Source organism: Stegodyphus dumicola, chromosome X1 (genome assembly GCF_044657685.1).
Source record: "Stegodyphus dumicola isolate Sdum_Otavi_A_Nest chromosome X1, ASM4465768v1".
Classification (NCBI taxonomy): Eukaryota; Metazoa; Arthropoda; class Arachnida; order Araneae; family Eresidae; genus Stegodyphus; species Stegodyphus dumicola.
Window position 1 is genome coordinate 61839289 of NC_140780.1, and position 19040 is coordinate 61858328.

Consider the following 19040-nt stretch of genomic DNA (forward strand, 5'->3'; position numbering starts at 1 on the left):
TCTTTCTGCTTATTTACTACAGTTCTCTTTACGTGTCATTATTTTCAAATTTTAGGATAGATACTTGCATCGTTGGAGATGACAGCACTTGTGACAATAAAATGAATGAAACTTGCAAAACTGAACAGGGAATTAGTTCATGCCACTGCCGTCCAGGATTTGCGAGATCTTACACACGTGGACCTTGTATCCGTAAGTACAGTGAAAATGGTTTATAACATCTTATATTGTAAATACTGTTTTTTTCGACGAGAACAACATTTCAGAATTATGGAAATGGTACCCCAAATCAGAAATCATGTCCAATACCAGAAGAAATAAAACCGTTAATGACTTACATTTCATGTTTTCATCTCACAGCAATCAAAATTCAAAGTGTGCATAATATTAAATTAAGACTATCAATTCTACAAATGAAAATCTTCAACATAATATGTTTTTATATGTTAAGAGCCAAAATATACTACCATATGTAGAAAATTCAACAATTTTAGTAAAGAACAAAAGGTATCTAAAATGTGAAAAACAGTATCTGCTGTTAAATCTGGGAAATATTTATAATTTGTTTATAACCCTTTTTATAATAAAACATTTTTAGAGCATCCTGTTTTGAAATCTAATGTGCATTTTATTATAAACTTTTCTCAGTGGTAGGATTTAAACCAGTCATAGATTTCATACCTTTCTGATTTCCCAATCATAGTTTTTTAAATGCATGAGATTCATTAAGAAGTATAGATGGTATTAAAGTTAAATTTCATTCTGTTAACAATTTGTATTTCTTCTCTGTTTTTCCGAGTTGGAAGGAGAAGAAAACGGTGTATTTTGTGTAAGTACTCCTCCCTTTAATCTGAATGATTCAGACTATTACTCAAAAACATAATATTTGATTTGAAGGCCATAGAGCTCGATGCCTATATCGTTTCTGCTTATACGTCTCATTAATGCTAACAGTACCTCGTGGGAAAGCATTTAAGCAAACCATACTGCACAGCGGACGCAAGGGAAAATCCATCTTCGTGATTGGATACGCTTTTCGATTGCATCATTCCTTGTCTGTTTGTACTTTAAAAGTACACTTTCATATTGTTTGTTTACATTTGTTTTCAACGCTGGATTAAAATTTCAGCGTTGAGAGGTAAAAACTATTATTATTAATTAAGTGCGTTGTGCGTGTTAACAAAAATGTGAACTTACACATTTTTTACAGCCCTAACATGCGGTGATTTTATTATAAACGATGTGACTGTTTTAGGAAAAGATAATTTCAATGTCTGCTTGTCAGTTAATTTAATAAATATGTATTAATGATGAGTTCAGTCGAGGTTTTCGAAGTTCACAGCAACAAAAGCCTTCCAGTAAATAAAATCTTGAGCAGTGAAAATCTTTCACATTAAAGATGCATTATGCTTAAATTATTTCAAGTAATTTATATAACTATACTATGCAAATGAAACTCCAAAAGGATGAGATAAAATTAGTTTTTGCAAATAGTAAAATGGTGGGAATCTTGCTAAAGAAAAGTAAAATCTGATTTTAAAAATAAAATGCTACAAATCTGGAACCGAAAGATAAGGACACACGTGAATAAATTGTTTTATTTTACTTTTTATTTTTTTAACGCATGACATAATTTTTTTTCATAAAAACAGTGGGTGCTTACCGAAGATGAAAAATTCTCTTCGAATACACATGCATTAAATTCAGCAAAATGTGTTACTATGATGATAAAATTGCATACTTCTTTTCACATAAGATAACAAAGTATTGGATGAGTATTTAAAAAGAGCAGTTTATTAAGTTAGTATACTTCTGTGAATACGATTATATTAGTTATGTTTCACAGTTGTATACTAAGATAAATTCCAATTTTTTTTTTTCAAATTTCCTCGTTTAAAACAATAATATTGTTAAAGCTGATTCTTCCAAATATGTAACAAAAATTGTTAAATTAATCAATATAAGTACTTAGTAATTATTGTTTTCAAGTCCTTGGAAGGCATTTTAAAAAGTAAATAGAAAAGTATCTGAAAAATTCGATGATTTGCAGTGGTAGCAATGTAAAAAGAAAGACAAATTTCTGTATGTCCAAAAGGTTATCCGGAAGGCATCCCCCCCCCCAAATCGTTTTTCTGGAAGGGGGGAAAAAACCACAATGACTATAATGAGGGTAAAATTCCGTAAAAACTTAAATTTTAAGATTTTATGCTCGAAACTTTAGTTGTAATGCACGAAAAGAAACGTCGTTGTCATGTCTATGATGAAGTCTATTCAAGTAGTGCCATGGACGAAGATGGCAGCTCTGGCAATCTGCAAAGTGTTATCATCGTAGAGATTCAGTCTCTTTAAAAGACCCCAATTTTTAACAATTCAGCAAGTGTGGCTGGACAGTCAAAAATGTGTGTAGTTGTCAGTTCTGTGTCCGAGCAGTTATTACAGTTTCTGTAGGCTTTCTGAACCGCTTTCTCAATTTCAGTCCTCTGTGATGGCCAGTTTTAACCTAAGTCTGACTGTGGTTTTAGTTATAAGTCGATCTCCATTGATGTTATGAAGTTGGTGCTTTATTGGAACTGAATGTTCATTCAATTTGTATTTGGTCATGGCATTTGCGTCCGAGAGAGTGACATTTACGTTATTATTATTGTTAAGATTTCGGACCTCTTTTGCCAGTTTACATGCATTCTTGTTACCTGTGATGCTGACAGCCATTGAAAAATGCCGAAACGTTAAAAGATTAAAAATAAAGGCATCCATGTAAACATACCGAAATGATGCATACACAATTTTCAGGAAATATTCACTTGCTTTCTAATTTGTTTCTAATTTTATTACGTCATTGTAATGAGCATATCCAAGATAAAAAATGCATTCGAAAGCAAAAATTAACAACCATTTTAGTCTTTGGACAAGAATCAAATTTCACTGGAAATGAAATTGTTTGAAAATGACTGAAAAGTGGAAAAAAATCCATATAATCACTATAATATTCGAATGTATCTGTTTCTAAACTGAAATTATTACTAAAACACTAAATTTGGTCAGATTTCACTGAAAAATCCAATAAAGAGTTCTATTTACTGGTAAAATATTACTTAAATTCTTGAACTAGTGTGAAGCATGACTCTCCTCAGACACTCGCTTGACATATAATAAAAATTAAGAACTAGACCAGCGGCTGTTAGATCAATGCAAGGTAACTATATTTTTAATTGGTTACAAAATAAAGGAAATTTTTTTTCCAAAACATTGTGAAATGGATTTAAATTATATTTCAAAATGTTTTTTTCGTGACGTCAGCATGTACGTATGAATGTATACAATGTATCGTATAACTCAAAAATGATTAGCCGTAGAAAGTTGTAATTTTGCATTATTTGCTACCCCTATACTACATTTGCTACAACCTTAGCCGGCTTAAAAGTCCTTCCCCGGCCTTTATTTTCGCAATCGTTGGTCCTAGTTTTCATATGCTTCCAATTACAGAATTATTTTAAAGGATGAAAATATTCGTGTTTTGACAATGTCAAATTAAAAAAAAATAATAATAATTTGGAACAAATAACGAAATCTAACTTTTAACGCTGTCTCCTGGTTCATATACTAGTTTTAATACTTGTAAAAAAAAATAAAAATGCAATAAGTTTGACTTCTTATATTGTTTTTTCATAGCGAGTACTTTAGACGACAAAACAGACCGGGATATTTAATTTCAAAATTTGCAATTTTGGTGTCGTTTACAATTTGCCTTATTTAATCAGTTAATTAAGTTAGAAATTCGAGGAAATTAAATTAATGAAGGGCATCAAAAATGTGTATAATTTAATAGGCCGTACAAGGAAGCATGTTGTGTCCACAGTTTTTTTTAAGATGAAAAAAGCATATTTTAGAACTCTGGAGACATGGAATTTTCGACACTGTTATAAAAGTGGGCATTTCTACATGCGCGATTTAAATTCAGCAATCAAAATGGCTAATGCCGGATAACTAATATAGCAGAGCTGGACCAGATAAAAATACAACTACGAGTATCGCTGTCAAAAACTTTATATCTAAAACTTTCAAAACCTCCAACTTAAACATGCTTATTTCATTTGCATCCTGGTGGGAGCTAACGGAAAGGAGAATTGTTGGCATAAATCTAAATCATTAGAAAATAGGTTATTAAACATTAACTTTACAAGCTTACCTTATACACCTATACAGAGGGGGGGGGGGAATTCGAAACCTATCCCACTCATTCGTTACAGAAATAAAAGTGTAGCCGGTACCAAGTTCTTCGCTCTACATATGTTTATAAAATAAACCACATTGTAATATCTAGTCTTCTTGGCTAGCATACATTGCTACAAGACTTACGTGAAAGTCTGCTAGCTATAAGAGAAAGGTGTATGGGAAAGGTGTAAAAGACCCTTTTAAATTGAACTCAGTTATTACAGACGAAATAGTGTTTACATCATCCACTTGTGGTGATAAAAATTAAAGATAATGGTAAACTAAACTAAATTTAAAGATAAGACTGTAGTTCAAGACTATAAAAATTAATTTAACGTAGCAGGTTGACTCAGAAAAAAACACCAGCGCGATATTCAACTTCGGCGGCAAGAATGTGAAGCCGAGATTTAGAATTCAAACAGCTGGTTCAACAATAACATGCGCACTCACTAGCGAAACACTCTCTGACTAACCATTTCGCTACTTCAGTTTAAATACTCTCTCGTTCACCCTAACTTATTTACATCCTGGCGAGAAAACTCGAGAGAAACAAGATATTACAGAAAAGGCTAAGAAATTAAAATAACTATTAGTAAAAATAACATACGATGACCTCTTTATTCCTTTAAAGCATCTTATTCCCTTACTCGATGACATATGTCTGTGTGTTGGCGATTTCTATATTTTGACCTTTTATGGTAATTTTACCTTTTATTTGCCAACTTTACTTTAGTTTAAAAAGCTCTATGACCTTCTAATGACATTAACCTATTTGTTGATCCCAATAAGCTATCTATTTCCAGTGTTTACTTATACAAACCATGGAGGTAGGAAGTAAGAAGGAGTCGCCCTAAACAAGTTTCTCCGTACCCTGCTCTGAAGCACTGGCGATCCCTACGTGGTGACCAAAACATTGGGTCATTTACCATTGAGTTCTATGGGATTTGACGCGTTCGGGTGTAAATATTTTGTAATTACGTCGCAAATATACATATAAATGTATATATTTTCTTTTTCTACAACACTTCAAAGTCCTAAGTATGTGAAAACAACATATTTTTAAACAACATTTCATTCTGAACGGAATTAAATGCTATACTTTTCACAGGACAGTTTTCTCAGAATGGTTTAATTTGAATGAAATATTTTCACATGTTTTCGTTAATTACATTAGAAAAAAAAATTAAGGTAATTCGATTTTATTCGGTTAAGGTACAAAAATTAAGATCAAAGTTTATTGTATTATTAATATTAAAATTATGCATTATTTCTTTTCTATTTATAGAGCTTCTTCCTAAAATACTTTCTTAAATATGACATGATTTTTTGGCTTCTTTTAAATCGAAAAATGTAAGTCAATTTATAATTAATGCTCTATTCGGTTCATTTTAAATTAGAGAATTATTAGGAAAATAGTATTTGACTTTCTCTGAACATTTCTGAAAGGGAATAAAATCAGTTTTTTTTTTTTTTTTTTTTTTTTTTTTTTAAGTATTATTTAAAACTTGTAACTGAGTTATTATAAAATGTAAAGGGAATAATTCTTTTAATTATAATTATCAGATTTTTTTTTTTACCCTTCATTTCAACAATACATATTCCAAAACTCTTTATTACGTTCTTAAGTGCGCATCTCATAGCATTTGCTTTACAATACCTTTTAACAGATCGCTTTCCAATACGAACAATTCTTGCTTAAATAGTTTTATAACATATTTGTCAACAGGATTTCAATTTATGTTTACAATTCAATATTAAGGTTATTATATATTTAGATAACATTTATAATCATCATAAATTAGATACATTTAATCATTAGATTTCTTCACAGTACTATCACAGTTGTTTATAAGTGAATAAATTCTTCATTTCAAATACATTTATAAATAATTTAATGAATATTTAAGTATTTTGTCAAAGGCAGATACATGCTTTTTGCAAGCACATGCATAAATACCCATACATATTTCCTATTTATCATTTCCGGCATGTGCAAATCTTTAATTTCTGTGCATTCACTATATTTTTCGTGTAAAGTAATTTACACTAATTTAGCATACACCCGAAAGTTTTACATAAAAAATATATATGAATATAATTTGAATGAAAATTATAAGTATTATTTTTAATACCCACTCAAAGGTCAGTTTTTCTTCAAAATTCCTCCACGATGGCATATCTCTCTTTAGGCAGACAGCCCTTGCATGCGTTACTCTATTTAATAAAAACTTAATCTGACCTATGTGCCTAATTACAAATATTTTAACATACATAATTTTATATTTACATTTAGCCATCAAGTTTCAAACTTTTCAAATCTTCTAGAAAATAAATTTTGGCAGATCTCTTTTAGCAATTTTCTTAAAATCTATATTTTTGTAATGCAACAGCTTAGAATTTTATAAAACAAATTCATAATCAAAATTGCTGTTGTTAGTTATCGAAAAATAACCAAGATGTGATTTTTGCGTAAATGTCAGTAAACTATACAAGTTGCTATTATCCATCACACTATGAATGTTTCTTTCATGCGAGAGTGTCCCTTTTTCGATTTCTATGGAACTGTCGTGTGTCGAAATACTATCAGAATTTTGTCAAGCGAGCTTCTGAATGTAAACAAAAAACACCCCGTCTGGTGACCCAAGCTTCAAAGCAGTGCTTCACTTCTAGCGCGGAATGGCCCCTCCTCCCTTTCCTACCTCCATGATACAAACGGGGGGGGGGAATTCACATGCAAACTGGCGGGGAAATTTGATGACAATATATCCGAATGACAATGACAACAGTAATCGCGATTACATAAGCGGCTCCTACTTCCCGTAATATCTTGGACAAGGTATAAGGTGCTTTCGCTGCGAAATAGTAAACTCACTTAAAGAATCATATGTCTCAAATAAACATCATATATTTCAGCTTCAAACTATTACTAAAGGCAAAACTCAAAGACCTTATCCAAAGTTAACGGAAAAGAATTTGTATTATTTCCAAGTTTATGCAGTTCTATTCGATAATACACAAATGATATAAAACAAGTTGTGCAAATAGTTTGACCCGATTCTAAGCGCAAAAATAAAATGAACTAATAAATAGGAGCCCATTGGTACAATACTTCCGTAAGAGGATTTGACTTCTGAGTCAGTCTTTACAAATTCTTTTCGTTTCTTTAATTAATCTCAACTATTTAGTTGAAGTATTATTGCGCTACTGACTGATCAATGAAGGAAATGTACTGAGTTAGCATCTGAGTTCATCAGGATTACTATGATTGGAATATAAAGTATGTAACAAGAAATGCATGAGTAATCCAAACCTTTATCACTGTGTGCAAAATTTTAGAACTGTTCAATCGTTTCCGTACCTTGAACTTTGAAGCCATTTTTGTATTAATATGCAGTATTTTTTTATTTTTATTCGGATATTTTAAGCATTATTCAAAAATAAAAAATAAATAAAAAATAAAAACTTTGTTTAGCTAATTCCTCCCTTACTCTTATTTATGTTTTTTCTCCTAAATAAAGAATTCTTAAGATTTTTCTAAACCTTGAATAAAATAATAAGCTCGTATAAAACTCTTAATTTGGATAATAAGGGAAATTTTGCAATATTGCGGAAGAAAAACAATTAGGAAAGTTTCTTTTATTCAGTTATTATTATTATTAACGAAAATAATTTGTGTGAACAAAAAAGGCAAATCATTAACATGGAGCGAAAGCCGAAGCTAACTTTATACAGCTGAAACTTTAATTTATATTTTCATAAAAAAAACCTACACACTTTGTTTATAGAACATAATCTGAATTATTGAGCAAATCTGCATGCAATATGTTATGATAAGCTCCTGTGTAACGTTTCATTAAAATTATCCTTCTGAATTTATTGATTAAAAATTTGGTTTTTAATAAATGACAAAAATTAAGTAAAGATACCATTATAGTTTCAACGTTATTTATTTCTCTTTTTTAAAAAGTAAAAAGGTAATATTCTTGAAACATTGAAAGTTTCAGATTGTGCTTCGAAATCACTTTTATTTTAAATAATAATATTTAATTAACTGCAATACAGAGAAGAAATACGAGAGATTATTAAACATGTACCAAGAAGCACTGAACGTTTGATCTTATCAGATATTATGTAACTAATGAGCATTACTATGAATAATGGACGAAATTGTGAAAAACCTTTTGAAAAAAGTTTATTTTTGTGGTTTGGTGGTAATTTAATCAAGAATGTAATGCATAAAAGTTTGTTTAATTAAATGTGTTCTATCATAAGTTATAGCTATAACCAGAAAAAAGAAGCATAGCTTGCTTAAGTTTATGTGAAATAACTTTCCTCATTGAATGTAGCCAATGAGAATGACTGTTTAAAAAGCCTATCAGATGCCACCTTATTGTTTTGAGAATGAGGTAACAGTCAGCTAATGGCTTCAAATACTTATGTCATGTACTGGAATGCAAAGTAAGATATTTGCAGAAAGGAGTAATTTCCCAATCCAGATTTATTATTACTTATGGATCTTCATTCCAAATTTAATCTTATAGATCATATTAAATATGATTGGTGGATATCCAGTATCTTGGGTATACTTTCGTTGTCATCCAAGAAATTCTTGAAAAAATTCTACACAACAGTATTTTTTGTTGATGCTGTTTTCGTTTTAGGTAATAGGAATTGAAAAAAATGGCAATATTAACATTGGTTCAGTTTAAAAATTAAGCAGTTTCTTTTCTGATTGCTTATACTTTGGATTTTTATTATTCGCATCGACTAATGAATGATTTAAGAAATTTCTACAAAATTACAACTTTGTTTTCCTAATAAAAATCATGTACATTGGGAAATGGATACCCATGCATTTTTAACACCAGATGAAATATGGTACTTCTGCGAAGCTCATGAAAAAATATTTCATAAGCGTGGCAGAAACAATAAGCCAGTACTAAAACCTGCAAATCGCGCACTGAAATATTTACAAAAAGAAGAATCCGAAAGCTTATGATGAAAATGCGAGGTATCAAACATATGCATCTTACTCTATTACTTTGAATCTTTACTTTACATCTGACTTTGAATTTTTTAATATTAGAAATGTTATTTTGTTTTTGTATAAATTTAACAATCTTTTAACTCAGATTTTCTTAAAAAGTTTGGTTTCTTATAATGTTGCTGATTAGGTTTAATAACCGGGAACTGCGACTTTGATTGTTTGCTACTTTTCTCGATGCACACGTTTTAAAAGAATTTGGAGTATCTGTATTAGCATCACAAATATTTCGGTGGGAAAGGTGGCAAATTTTGATGTAAGTCTCTCTTCTCCAAAAATTCGCTGCAATCTACTGTTAATTTACCATTTATTTAAAAATATTTACGTTTAAACGGCGTTATTTTAATTATTTGAGACTTTAGGTATTTCCCTCTTTCAATGAATTTTTAGAATAATTTTAACACGGTTTAAAGAGTTACAAACTGTCATATCTTAATAATTTAGGTATTTTATTGCACACTTACGTATTACGTATCAAGGAGCGATTATCATATAATGACGAAATAAATTAACAGAAAAGAGGTAAATACTATGGTAAGTTTCTGTAAATATCTAATTTCTTTGGAATGCATTCTTGTTCTCATGTATTATTGTGATACTGTTCATTTATTATTTAATTTTTAATTTCTGCATTTAAGAAAATAGTATTAGAGTTTGTTTTGTGTATATTTGAATTTGCGGCCACATGTATGGTATATATGTGTTTGGTTAATGTATAGATCATTCAATTCTGAATCCAATAACGGTTAGATTGCTAAAATAGCTCTCATCTTGAACGCGAGATATGGGAAAAAAAAAAAAACTCCTGATGGGGATTCGATACCTCACGGGTGACAAACTGTTGTCTCCATGATAACAACGTTTAACAATTTCTCTCCAACTTGGCGATTTTCTGAAGTTTCGGAAAAAAGTATTCTTGAAGTTCTGACAGCGTTTTTTCCCGAAGTTTTCAGAATCTCGCTCAGCACCATATAAATACGGTACCGAGAACCATATTGAGTCGATTTATTAGGTTATAACAAAGTATGCCGGGGCTATTTGCCTAAGGGAAGAGGAGCCTTCGTGGAGAATTTTCTAAGATAAACTGGCTCGTATTCCCGTTGCATACTGGCAGAATCACGAAAACGTCCATGCAGCCAGATTGAGTCAGTGGTTGCTGGGGTCTGAGAGACTGCTGTTTAAAGCGTTAGCTGATTTCCATTATAAAGTTTATTCTGTGAGTGATATCGATAATTTAATAAAGATATTTCTTGTATGTTAAGGAGGACTTACTTAATATCCCTGTTCTCCTTGATTTATTTACAGTCATTTATTTTGTTGTGAGTCATTACTATTTGTTATAAATTGTTAATTTATTCCTGCTCATCAGGAGTAATTATTTAAAGAGACATCTACAAACCCGTCGCACAACAATATTGTTTTTAACACAGTAAAACTCAGGAAAAGAAATAGTAATTAATATAAGTAAATTGATGAATGAATATAAGTTAATTCATGAATTATGAACTTAACAATTTCAACTTCTTTCATGTTACTGTTAGAAAGGGCCAGAAAGAGTACGAAAGTGAATTGAGGACGATGAAAATATGTCAAGCGAAAAATATTTCACGAGCGTCGCAGGAGTAAGCCAGTTCAAAGCACAAAAAATTTTAAATTCAAAGCAATACACAACTACAAGTTGAAGCACGAGAGAACAAGGATAAACTGCTGGCCATCCAAACTGCAACACCATGAAGCACGATGAAGCTTTAGCACCATGAAAGAAGCAATAAAGCAGCATGAAACTTGCATCACGTGTATACAACCGATAGAGTACGCGAATGATTACGATTTCAGCACACGTGCATATCATATGTAAGTGCAGCGCTCCTTACAATCTATATACAAAGGGAGGAACGATTGCCGTTTTGAATAACGTGAATTGTTCTCTCGTGAGGTTTGTTTGTGTGGGCAACTTCAGTATGCTTATTAAGAAACACTTCAAACATTATTCAAAACATTATTCACAACCAAACATGAGGATCATATGAGCACGTTTCTGATTTCGACCGAGGCAGTCGTTGCATATAGAGATTGCAGATCATCACGTCGGACGCAACCAAGCAACAATCATGCGAGTATGGAATCGGTGAATGTTGAAAGGAAAACGACTTACGGACAGCAGCAATTGCAACCGCCTCGTCATACTACTCCACTGGATGACAGGCATATTGTGCGCATGAGTGTGATGGAGCGCACTTGCACATGCGCAAGCAAAGCATAACGAATGCAGTCTGTAACAATCGGGGTCTGCACGAATAATTCGACGTCGTTTACAGTACAATGGACTGTCCGCTAAGCGTCCATTGTTTCGATCACCTTTAAAACATAAGCGCACGCGTTTGCGTTTGTACGGCGGACATGGGCATCCGTATTTACATCCGTACGGCGGACATGGGCATCCACATTTCAACAGGACGATGCGCACCACACGTTACGCGCAATATTCAAACTTTCTTCTTAGCCCACCATATTGCATTGTTACCTTGGCCCATCCGCTCTCCATATCTACGGCCGAACGAACATGTCTGGTCAATGACTGGAAAACGCAATGCGCTGCATGCCGCAGCCGCATGTACACCAGGTGAATTTTGGCTATGTGTGGAGGTGGCATGGACTGCCATTCCCCAGCAACACATCCAAAGCCTCATTCACGCATTGCCGCGGCGTGTAGCAGTGGTTATTGACAAACGTGGAGGCAACACTAATTACTGATTTTCTCCTCTTCCTCAGTTCAAAGAAGGCTGCATTTCATTTTAATTAGCATTAATACTATGTGTAATCTCTGAAATAAATTTGGCTTTGATATCTGTTGCTCTTCTTCGTGTTGCATTTCGGATGGACAGCAGAGTAGAAGTTTATGAAAGAATGCACAGTTAGCAATGGATTAGTGCAAGGAAAAAAGTATTAAAAAAAGTATTAAGAATAATGAACGAAGAAAGTGCCTTTATGTTTTTAAGGTGTAATCTGAAGATACATTTACATTACAGTTGCCTTTTCTCCCATTAATATAATTTATATTTCCTAGAAATTTTTATTTAAAAAAATTTTACAATATAGTCTTTCAATTTATATGATTTTTCATTAATACATCTTGCAATTTATACGACATTTTTTGCGGATCTTTTTAACACACAAGTAATTCAAATTTATTTATTTACATATAACTCATAACTGCATATAATTGTACCTAAAAATTGGAACTATTTTATTCGGGGTAGAGAATGTTGAAATTCAAAACAAAAAAAAAAAAAAAAAAAAAAAAAAACTGTCTCTATATAAAATGATATAGAAATTGATGACGTAGCGGAGAATACGACTGCGGAGTGACGGAGCTTGATGCGCAGAAATAGTGTGGCAGGCTAATATTGCTTTATTTTCGTTGGCAAACAATTTTTAAGTAAACACAGAAAAATTAGAGCAATAAGAGCTCCTATTCGATACTTTTGCCGCCCAGACAGTGTGATAGTTAATGTCTCCAATTGTCGTATTTGAAGGGCCCGCGTTTGAATCCCGGAAAAGCCATGGATGTTTGTAAGGGTTCAATGGCTGTAGGCGGCATTCAAAATACGCGACAGGCTAAAATCCTTTCAAGAGATTGTGGTAAGGGAAGACCTTCGGACCGCTTCCTGGGGTTTTTTCCCTCAGAAATTTATCCGGCCCGAAACCTCAGCAGTTAGCAAGGTCCGACGATATCTAATATGCTTATTTGGACGCAAAGGTGCCGGTCTTGCTTCAACCTGTACTTATTCGATACTTTTAGATATTTTTAATACATTTGAAGAAAGGAGTAACGTGCTGGCAGAATAGCAAGAGAAGGAATTCGACATAGCCTAGAAGAAATCCCATTCAGAAAAAGTTAGTTTTCGTTCAGCTTCGTTCTTATTGGTTAAAATGAAGTTTTAATTTGCAAATTTGAAATTATTATTGCCTGAAGCATTACATAAGTGCCTGATTCATTAGCTTTATGCAAGAGTCACGGGACAAAGATTAATTCTGAATGACGCAGTTTAGTACACTTTGTTATAAGCAATTATTATTTTTAGAGCAAAAAGAGGAAATAATTAAATTAAAATATAGAGTTAAGGAGCTTTTGAAAATTGCAGTTAATATTTTGATTTAAATATTTTTTATCTTACACACACATACACATATATATAACAAAACTTTATTATAGATAGATAGCTAGATGTAGATATATATAGTGTTGGCTATTAAAATTGCTACTTCAGTGAGGTAATTATGTAACATTTTAAAATAATTTTAGAATTTGCTGTTTCGTTTAAGAATTATTTACCTGCTTCATTAGCATGTGATTAAAACTAACAAAAGTTCATTAAACATAATATACTTTAGAATTTCATTCAAATATTATTTTTTAAACAATGCCCAAATTTAATATTAAATTACCTTTTATTCCACACAGCTATCGTATCAATAATGTTTTCCATGAAAGTTGACCGATTTAAGAACACAAAGATATCATTCTCCACAAAGTATTTGGACAGAAACTCGGACGAATATCGTATGATGGAATATGAAGCTAGAAAAGGAGTAAGTTATTTAATAACTTCATGTTTGTAATGCCCTTAGATACCAGTAATAAAATTTATAATAAGAATACAAATATTATTTAGAGTTCATAAGAAAGAGTGAATCTATAAAATTTAGTGAAATTTCTTTAAAATATTTTAAACAAAACTTGCTTACAAAAATTAATTAGATTGTTGAGTAAATGTACTTTTAAATATTATGCATAGGCACATGCAAAGTTAATCACTTATCTATCTAATTGTTTAATTTTTGTTCCAGATACTTGCTTTGCACCGGAAAAATGCATTATTACTACACTCATATTCAGTATTTTTAGGTCAGTTATTTTAAAAATGGCAATTTAGATTAATATGTCGTTTTCTTAAAAATTTTGGTATCGGGTTCTTCATTACAGCAAGTGCATAAATGCGCACCATATTTAAGACGCCTTTGCGATGCATGAGATTGGCATTCAATAAAATAACTTTGAATTAAAAAGGACGTCTAACTATGTTCTAAGCCTATGTACCATGTAATATTTGTGCGATAAAGATACGTGCTGAAATGAGCGCATCACCCTTTAGGAGGGACAGGTGTTATTATTACATTTTTGAGAGGCAATAGATGCTGTTAGTCATTTATGTCCCTTAATATGAAATATAGTAAACATCATATATTGGCTAATTTCTTGATAAAAGTAGGCTATAAAAGTAGAATATTGGCAAATATTCAGGAATACATGTTTGCAGTCCATGGTGCAGCACCTTCTTATACCACCCTGGTGGGGCGAAATGTTTTGAGAAGATACACCGTCTTTCGAAGATGATCCCAGGCCAGGCCTAAGCGTGGTTGCGATGACTGAAGAAATTGTGTGCTCAAGTTGAATAATATATGATGGATTACAAACAAAAGAAAACTTCTCAGATTGCTATGGAAAAAGTCATCAGAGCTAATCAACAGGAAAATCCTGCATTGGGATGTCGAAGTTCTGAGCCGAATTGGTACCCTAAATGCTAATACCACAAATGAAAAACACATTCGAGTCCAATGTTTTGGAGTACTTCTTTCCATGATAAACGCCGATAAAATTTATTCACGGCGAGTTTCAAGATATGAAACCTCGCGTAACCACTGTGACTCAAAACTAAACAAGACAGTATGGCGCGGAAACATAATGGATCGCATCGACCTTCCAAATTCAGAAACCTACCGAGAAATTTTTGGATACGACTTTTGAGTAAAGTTGGATCACTACTTATTGACTACATCCACATAATACCACGAGTTTCGTTTTCCTGCTAATCTGTTAAACTAACTCCGATGAGTCAAAAATGTAAAACATCATAGCGAACTCAGCCGAAGTGTTGCTTCTGCGCTACAGCGCTCCTGCACACAAGCTTCAAATTTTCGAGACTGTTATTCGTCGTTACAAGATTTTTTTGCCCCATTCATCGTGTTCACCAGACCTAGTCCGTAAGTTACTTACTTTAATTAAAACATTAAAGCAAAATTAAGGTGGTTCACATTGCAGCGATGATAACAATTTGAAACATGCCGCTTAGAAATGGTTTGAAGGCTGCGACAAAACACTTTTTTCTCTTGGAAACCGAAGCTTAAGGGTGCTAATTGCAGTGAAGTCAAGAGGTGCTATTTAGAAAAACAATGAAATAGTTTTAAACATTTATCTTTTACGAGTGTTTTAGGCTTGAAACTAATAGAAATCTCCCCGTACATGTAAGCTAGAAATCTTTTTCATGAAGAATGAGTTATGAAAATAGGTTATGCGCAGTGCACTGAGAAACAACTTCATAAATCTGCAGTCCTTTTTCTCAGCCAACTTCAAGTGAAATTCGAACCTTGATTTAATGGAGTGACACTTTAGCACTACCTAATTAAAGCTAACAGCTAGTTTTGCATGGTTACATAAAATATGATCTAACCAGGTGAGGGAAACTGTTTTCGGCTGTCGGTAAAATTAACGGTAATTGAATAACTTTTTCTGATAATTAGAAACTTTTTCATATTTATTACATTATATTACATATAGTTAGGATTTATTATATTATTGCAAAGCATGCTAGGGCTGCCAAATTACATAGTTCAAGAGCTTTTCACTCAGCTCTCAGAATTTAAAAACTGCTTAAAATCTGTAATCCACAGGTGATTCTGAATCCACGAAATAGATAATTTTCAGTATAGATTGGAAATACTAACCATAAAATAATATTAGTGAGAAAGAGAGATAAGCGACCCTAATTCTGAAAAATATTATAAAATTATAAAAATTCTTTAAAGTAAGTCTATGGTATTACAGAAACATTTTTAAAAATATCTTTCTATGCATTAGCGTGGCACTGAAGGATTATATTGCTGATTATCATAAATTTTGTCTACCAGCATAGGCAAGTGAGAACATAATGAGGAGCATTAGTTTACAATGCACACGGTTCTTTAAAGTGTGACCTAACTCCCTTTACAGATCTTAATTATATATTATCTGGCAAATGAAAAAATACAGAAAAATTATATGCATATCATTTTTAAATGTAGGTCCTAAGATGTGCAGTGCACGTATTCTAGAACGTTGGAAGTGAATGGATACTTCATGAGAATTCTTCTTTTGGTTGTAACTATAGTCACTCGTACACTGCGGCGTTAAACGCTTCGGAAATCGGAAATGCTTACCTGGCGTCACCTCTTTGAGCAGTCAGAAGACATGATAATTATTGGGAAAGATGTCAGATTAAAAAAAATGAACTTTCAGATTTCATAGTCTGGGATGTCGCAATCGTTAAACGAGAAATTTGCAGAGTCATACAGTAACAATATACCTGAAGTCAGAAGTGTGTTGTTTATTCACACGACTCGTGAATAAACATACTTGCTGTAAGGACACATACACTGCACTGTGCTTTCATCCTTTTCATCATTTAGTTGGTTTTAACATCTTCACATTTTAAGAAACGCACAACATATGGCTGCAGGTTGATATTCAAACATCCAGCCATCGATTATCCGGTTCCTTCATATTTCCGGCATGAATTTTGGAGCTCATTTTCAAACTTACCGCATTGACACGCTACGGTTTTCCGAAGGTTCTATTTATATTATGACGGCTATGTACTCCAGAAATAGCGGCTGTATCTTTCTTGCCCATGTTAACAGCATTGTTGCTTATTCCTTCTCATTTCAACATTTATTTTCTGTTAAAATTTTTTTCTGACAGTGGATCAGAAATAAAATGTTTGTCGAAAAGTCAGTAACAAAAGGGAAAATTTGGAACTAGACCAAGTTCTCATAACCTGGTTTAATCTTCCTGTAAGTGTAGTGTGAAAATTTCTAGTGATTTATTAAAGAATAAGCCAAATTGTTTCATGAACAGCTTAGACTGCAAAACGAAGTTTTCAAAAACAACTTTCAGAACACAATGGGACACTATTCAGCAGTTGCTCCACACAAAAGATTCATCAACCTCATTTCTGCTTCCTATAGATTCATGTTCTCCTCCACATGTACAACTAACTGATTTATCAACACTTATATTTTCTGGAACAAAATGGGAATCGAGGAACAACTTCAAGCAAAATACACATAAAATTATGCACTATATGTCTGTTATTAGAAGAACTATTTGCATTGTTATGCCTAATATTTACTTATCTTTGTGAAACTAGTTGAAGGCAGTTTCAGTGAGAATAACGCTTGGAAATATCTAAATATTTAGAATTCTTTCTTATTTACCTATCAATTACATGAAAATTTGCCTTTTTATCTACTTTGTTAGAAATATATAAATTTCGGTTTTTATTTTTAGCTATCATCATTGTTTTCGCAAACAGCTTTTTCGAGGACATTCCTTGGTTTGACAGTCAATATGTTTTATCATATCGGAGGAAAATTAATAATCAACTCTACAGTCTTCTTAGAAGAAAAAGAATCTACTAGAACGCAGTCTGTTCGATTAAGGTTGAGACAAGAAATTGCTGAATCTTTAAAGAGGAGAAATCAAAACATTGGAGATAGTCATCTTTCTGTCGATGGTTCTTTGAGTCCTCTTATTGCTATTGAAGGTAAAAAGAGATATATAGCTAAATTTATAATACAATTCAATACTGTTTTATTTAACTTACTGTATTATAATTCCCGTTGCAACAGTAATGTGTGAAATTCATGTTCAGTTCTTTGAAACTTCAATAATCGTGTCCAATAAAAAATATCCCACGGTTGTCATGAAAAATGGGAGACTAAATTTATTTAAGAATTTGCAGAGTTTAATGTGCGTGTATGTATACAGGATGTCCTGTAAATATCATAAAATCTCTACATAACGTTACTGTTCACTCAAAATGTACAAAACTTGGCCCAAACCTTGTACCTCTAGGATCCATAATTTTTGAGTAAAAGATGAAAAAATATGACGTCACATCCATTCAGGAACAGGGGACATTATTTTAAGCAATATTAATATTAAAATTGAATAAATAACTTCTTTAACATTGCAGTTCGTTTGAGAAAATATTAATGTTAGATGTTTCAGTAGCATTTCAACATGCGAAGTTTTGCCGTTCGACATGATTTTCAGCCAAGTGAGACCCGATAATTTTTATGCAATAAATGCACCGGTTGCAAATGAAATGCATTAAACAAAGAATTAAGACTTCTGCATATATTGTGCGATCGGTAAATTATTAGGTTTTTTTTCTTTTAGCTTACAATCTACAAATATTCTACGATCGTATTAATAATTTATTTTAAATTTTAAATCGTCTATCCCACAGTTTATTTTCCCTACATCGCAAGTGACATCATTATTTTTGATTAATACTTTCCTCGAAAACTGTGGGGGATAGCAATGTACTTATAATTAATTCTTTGGCCACTATAGCAAGAAAACAGAATTGCATGAATTTTTGCATCAAATTTCGCAACGTGGCTTTTAAGCAGGTAGAACACGCTTTGATTTCATCCTTTAAAAACCTTCCTTTAAATTCTCTTTACTTCTACCTCATTTGAATATTGCGTGAGCCAAAGTTTACATTTTGGCAAGGAACTAGAAACAAGATTGATAGAAAAGGATATTGAGATAAAATAATGGGTCAGAAACTTAAATGATACTTTAGAACCCTCATCTATAAATTCAAGGAATTATATGTAAGAAAATTTAAAACTTGACTTAATGTATGATTGATATTTCATTTATTGCATTAAATGT

General features: G+C 32.2%; 1 protein-coding gene across 1 annotated transcript in view; it reads left to right on the forward strand.

The window, feature by feature from the left end:
• LOC118197406 (uncharacterized) overlaps positions 1-19040 on the forward strand; it is a 103056-nt gene that overhangs the window by 59102 nt on the left and 24914 nt on the right. Inside the window, exons 3-5 of the mRNA XM_035368914.2 lie at positions 56-192; positions 13722-13849; positions 17643-17898. Of these exons, the coding sequence (XP_035224805.2) occupies positions 56-192; positions 13722-13849; positions 17643-17898 (521 nt within the window). The remainder of the gene's footprint in view (positions 1-55; positions 193-13721; positions 13850-17642; positions 17899-19040) is intronic.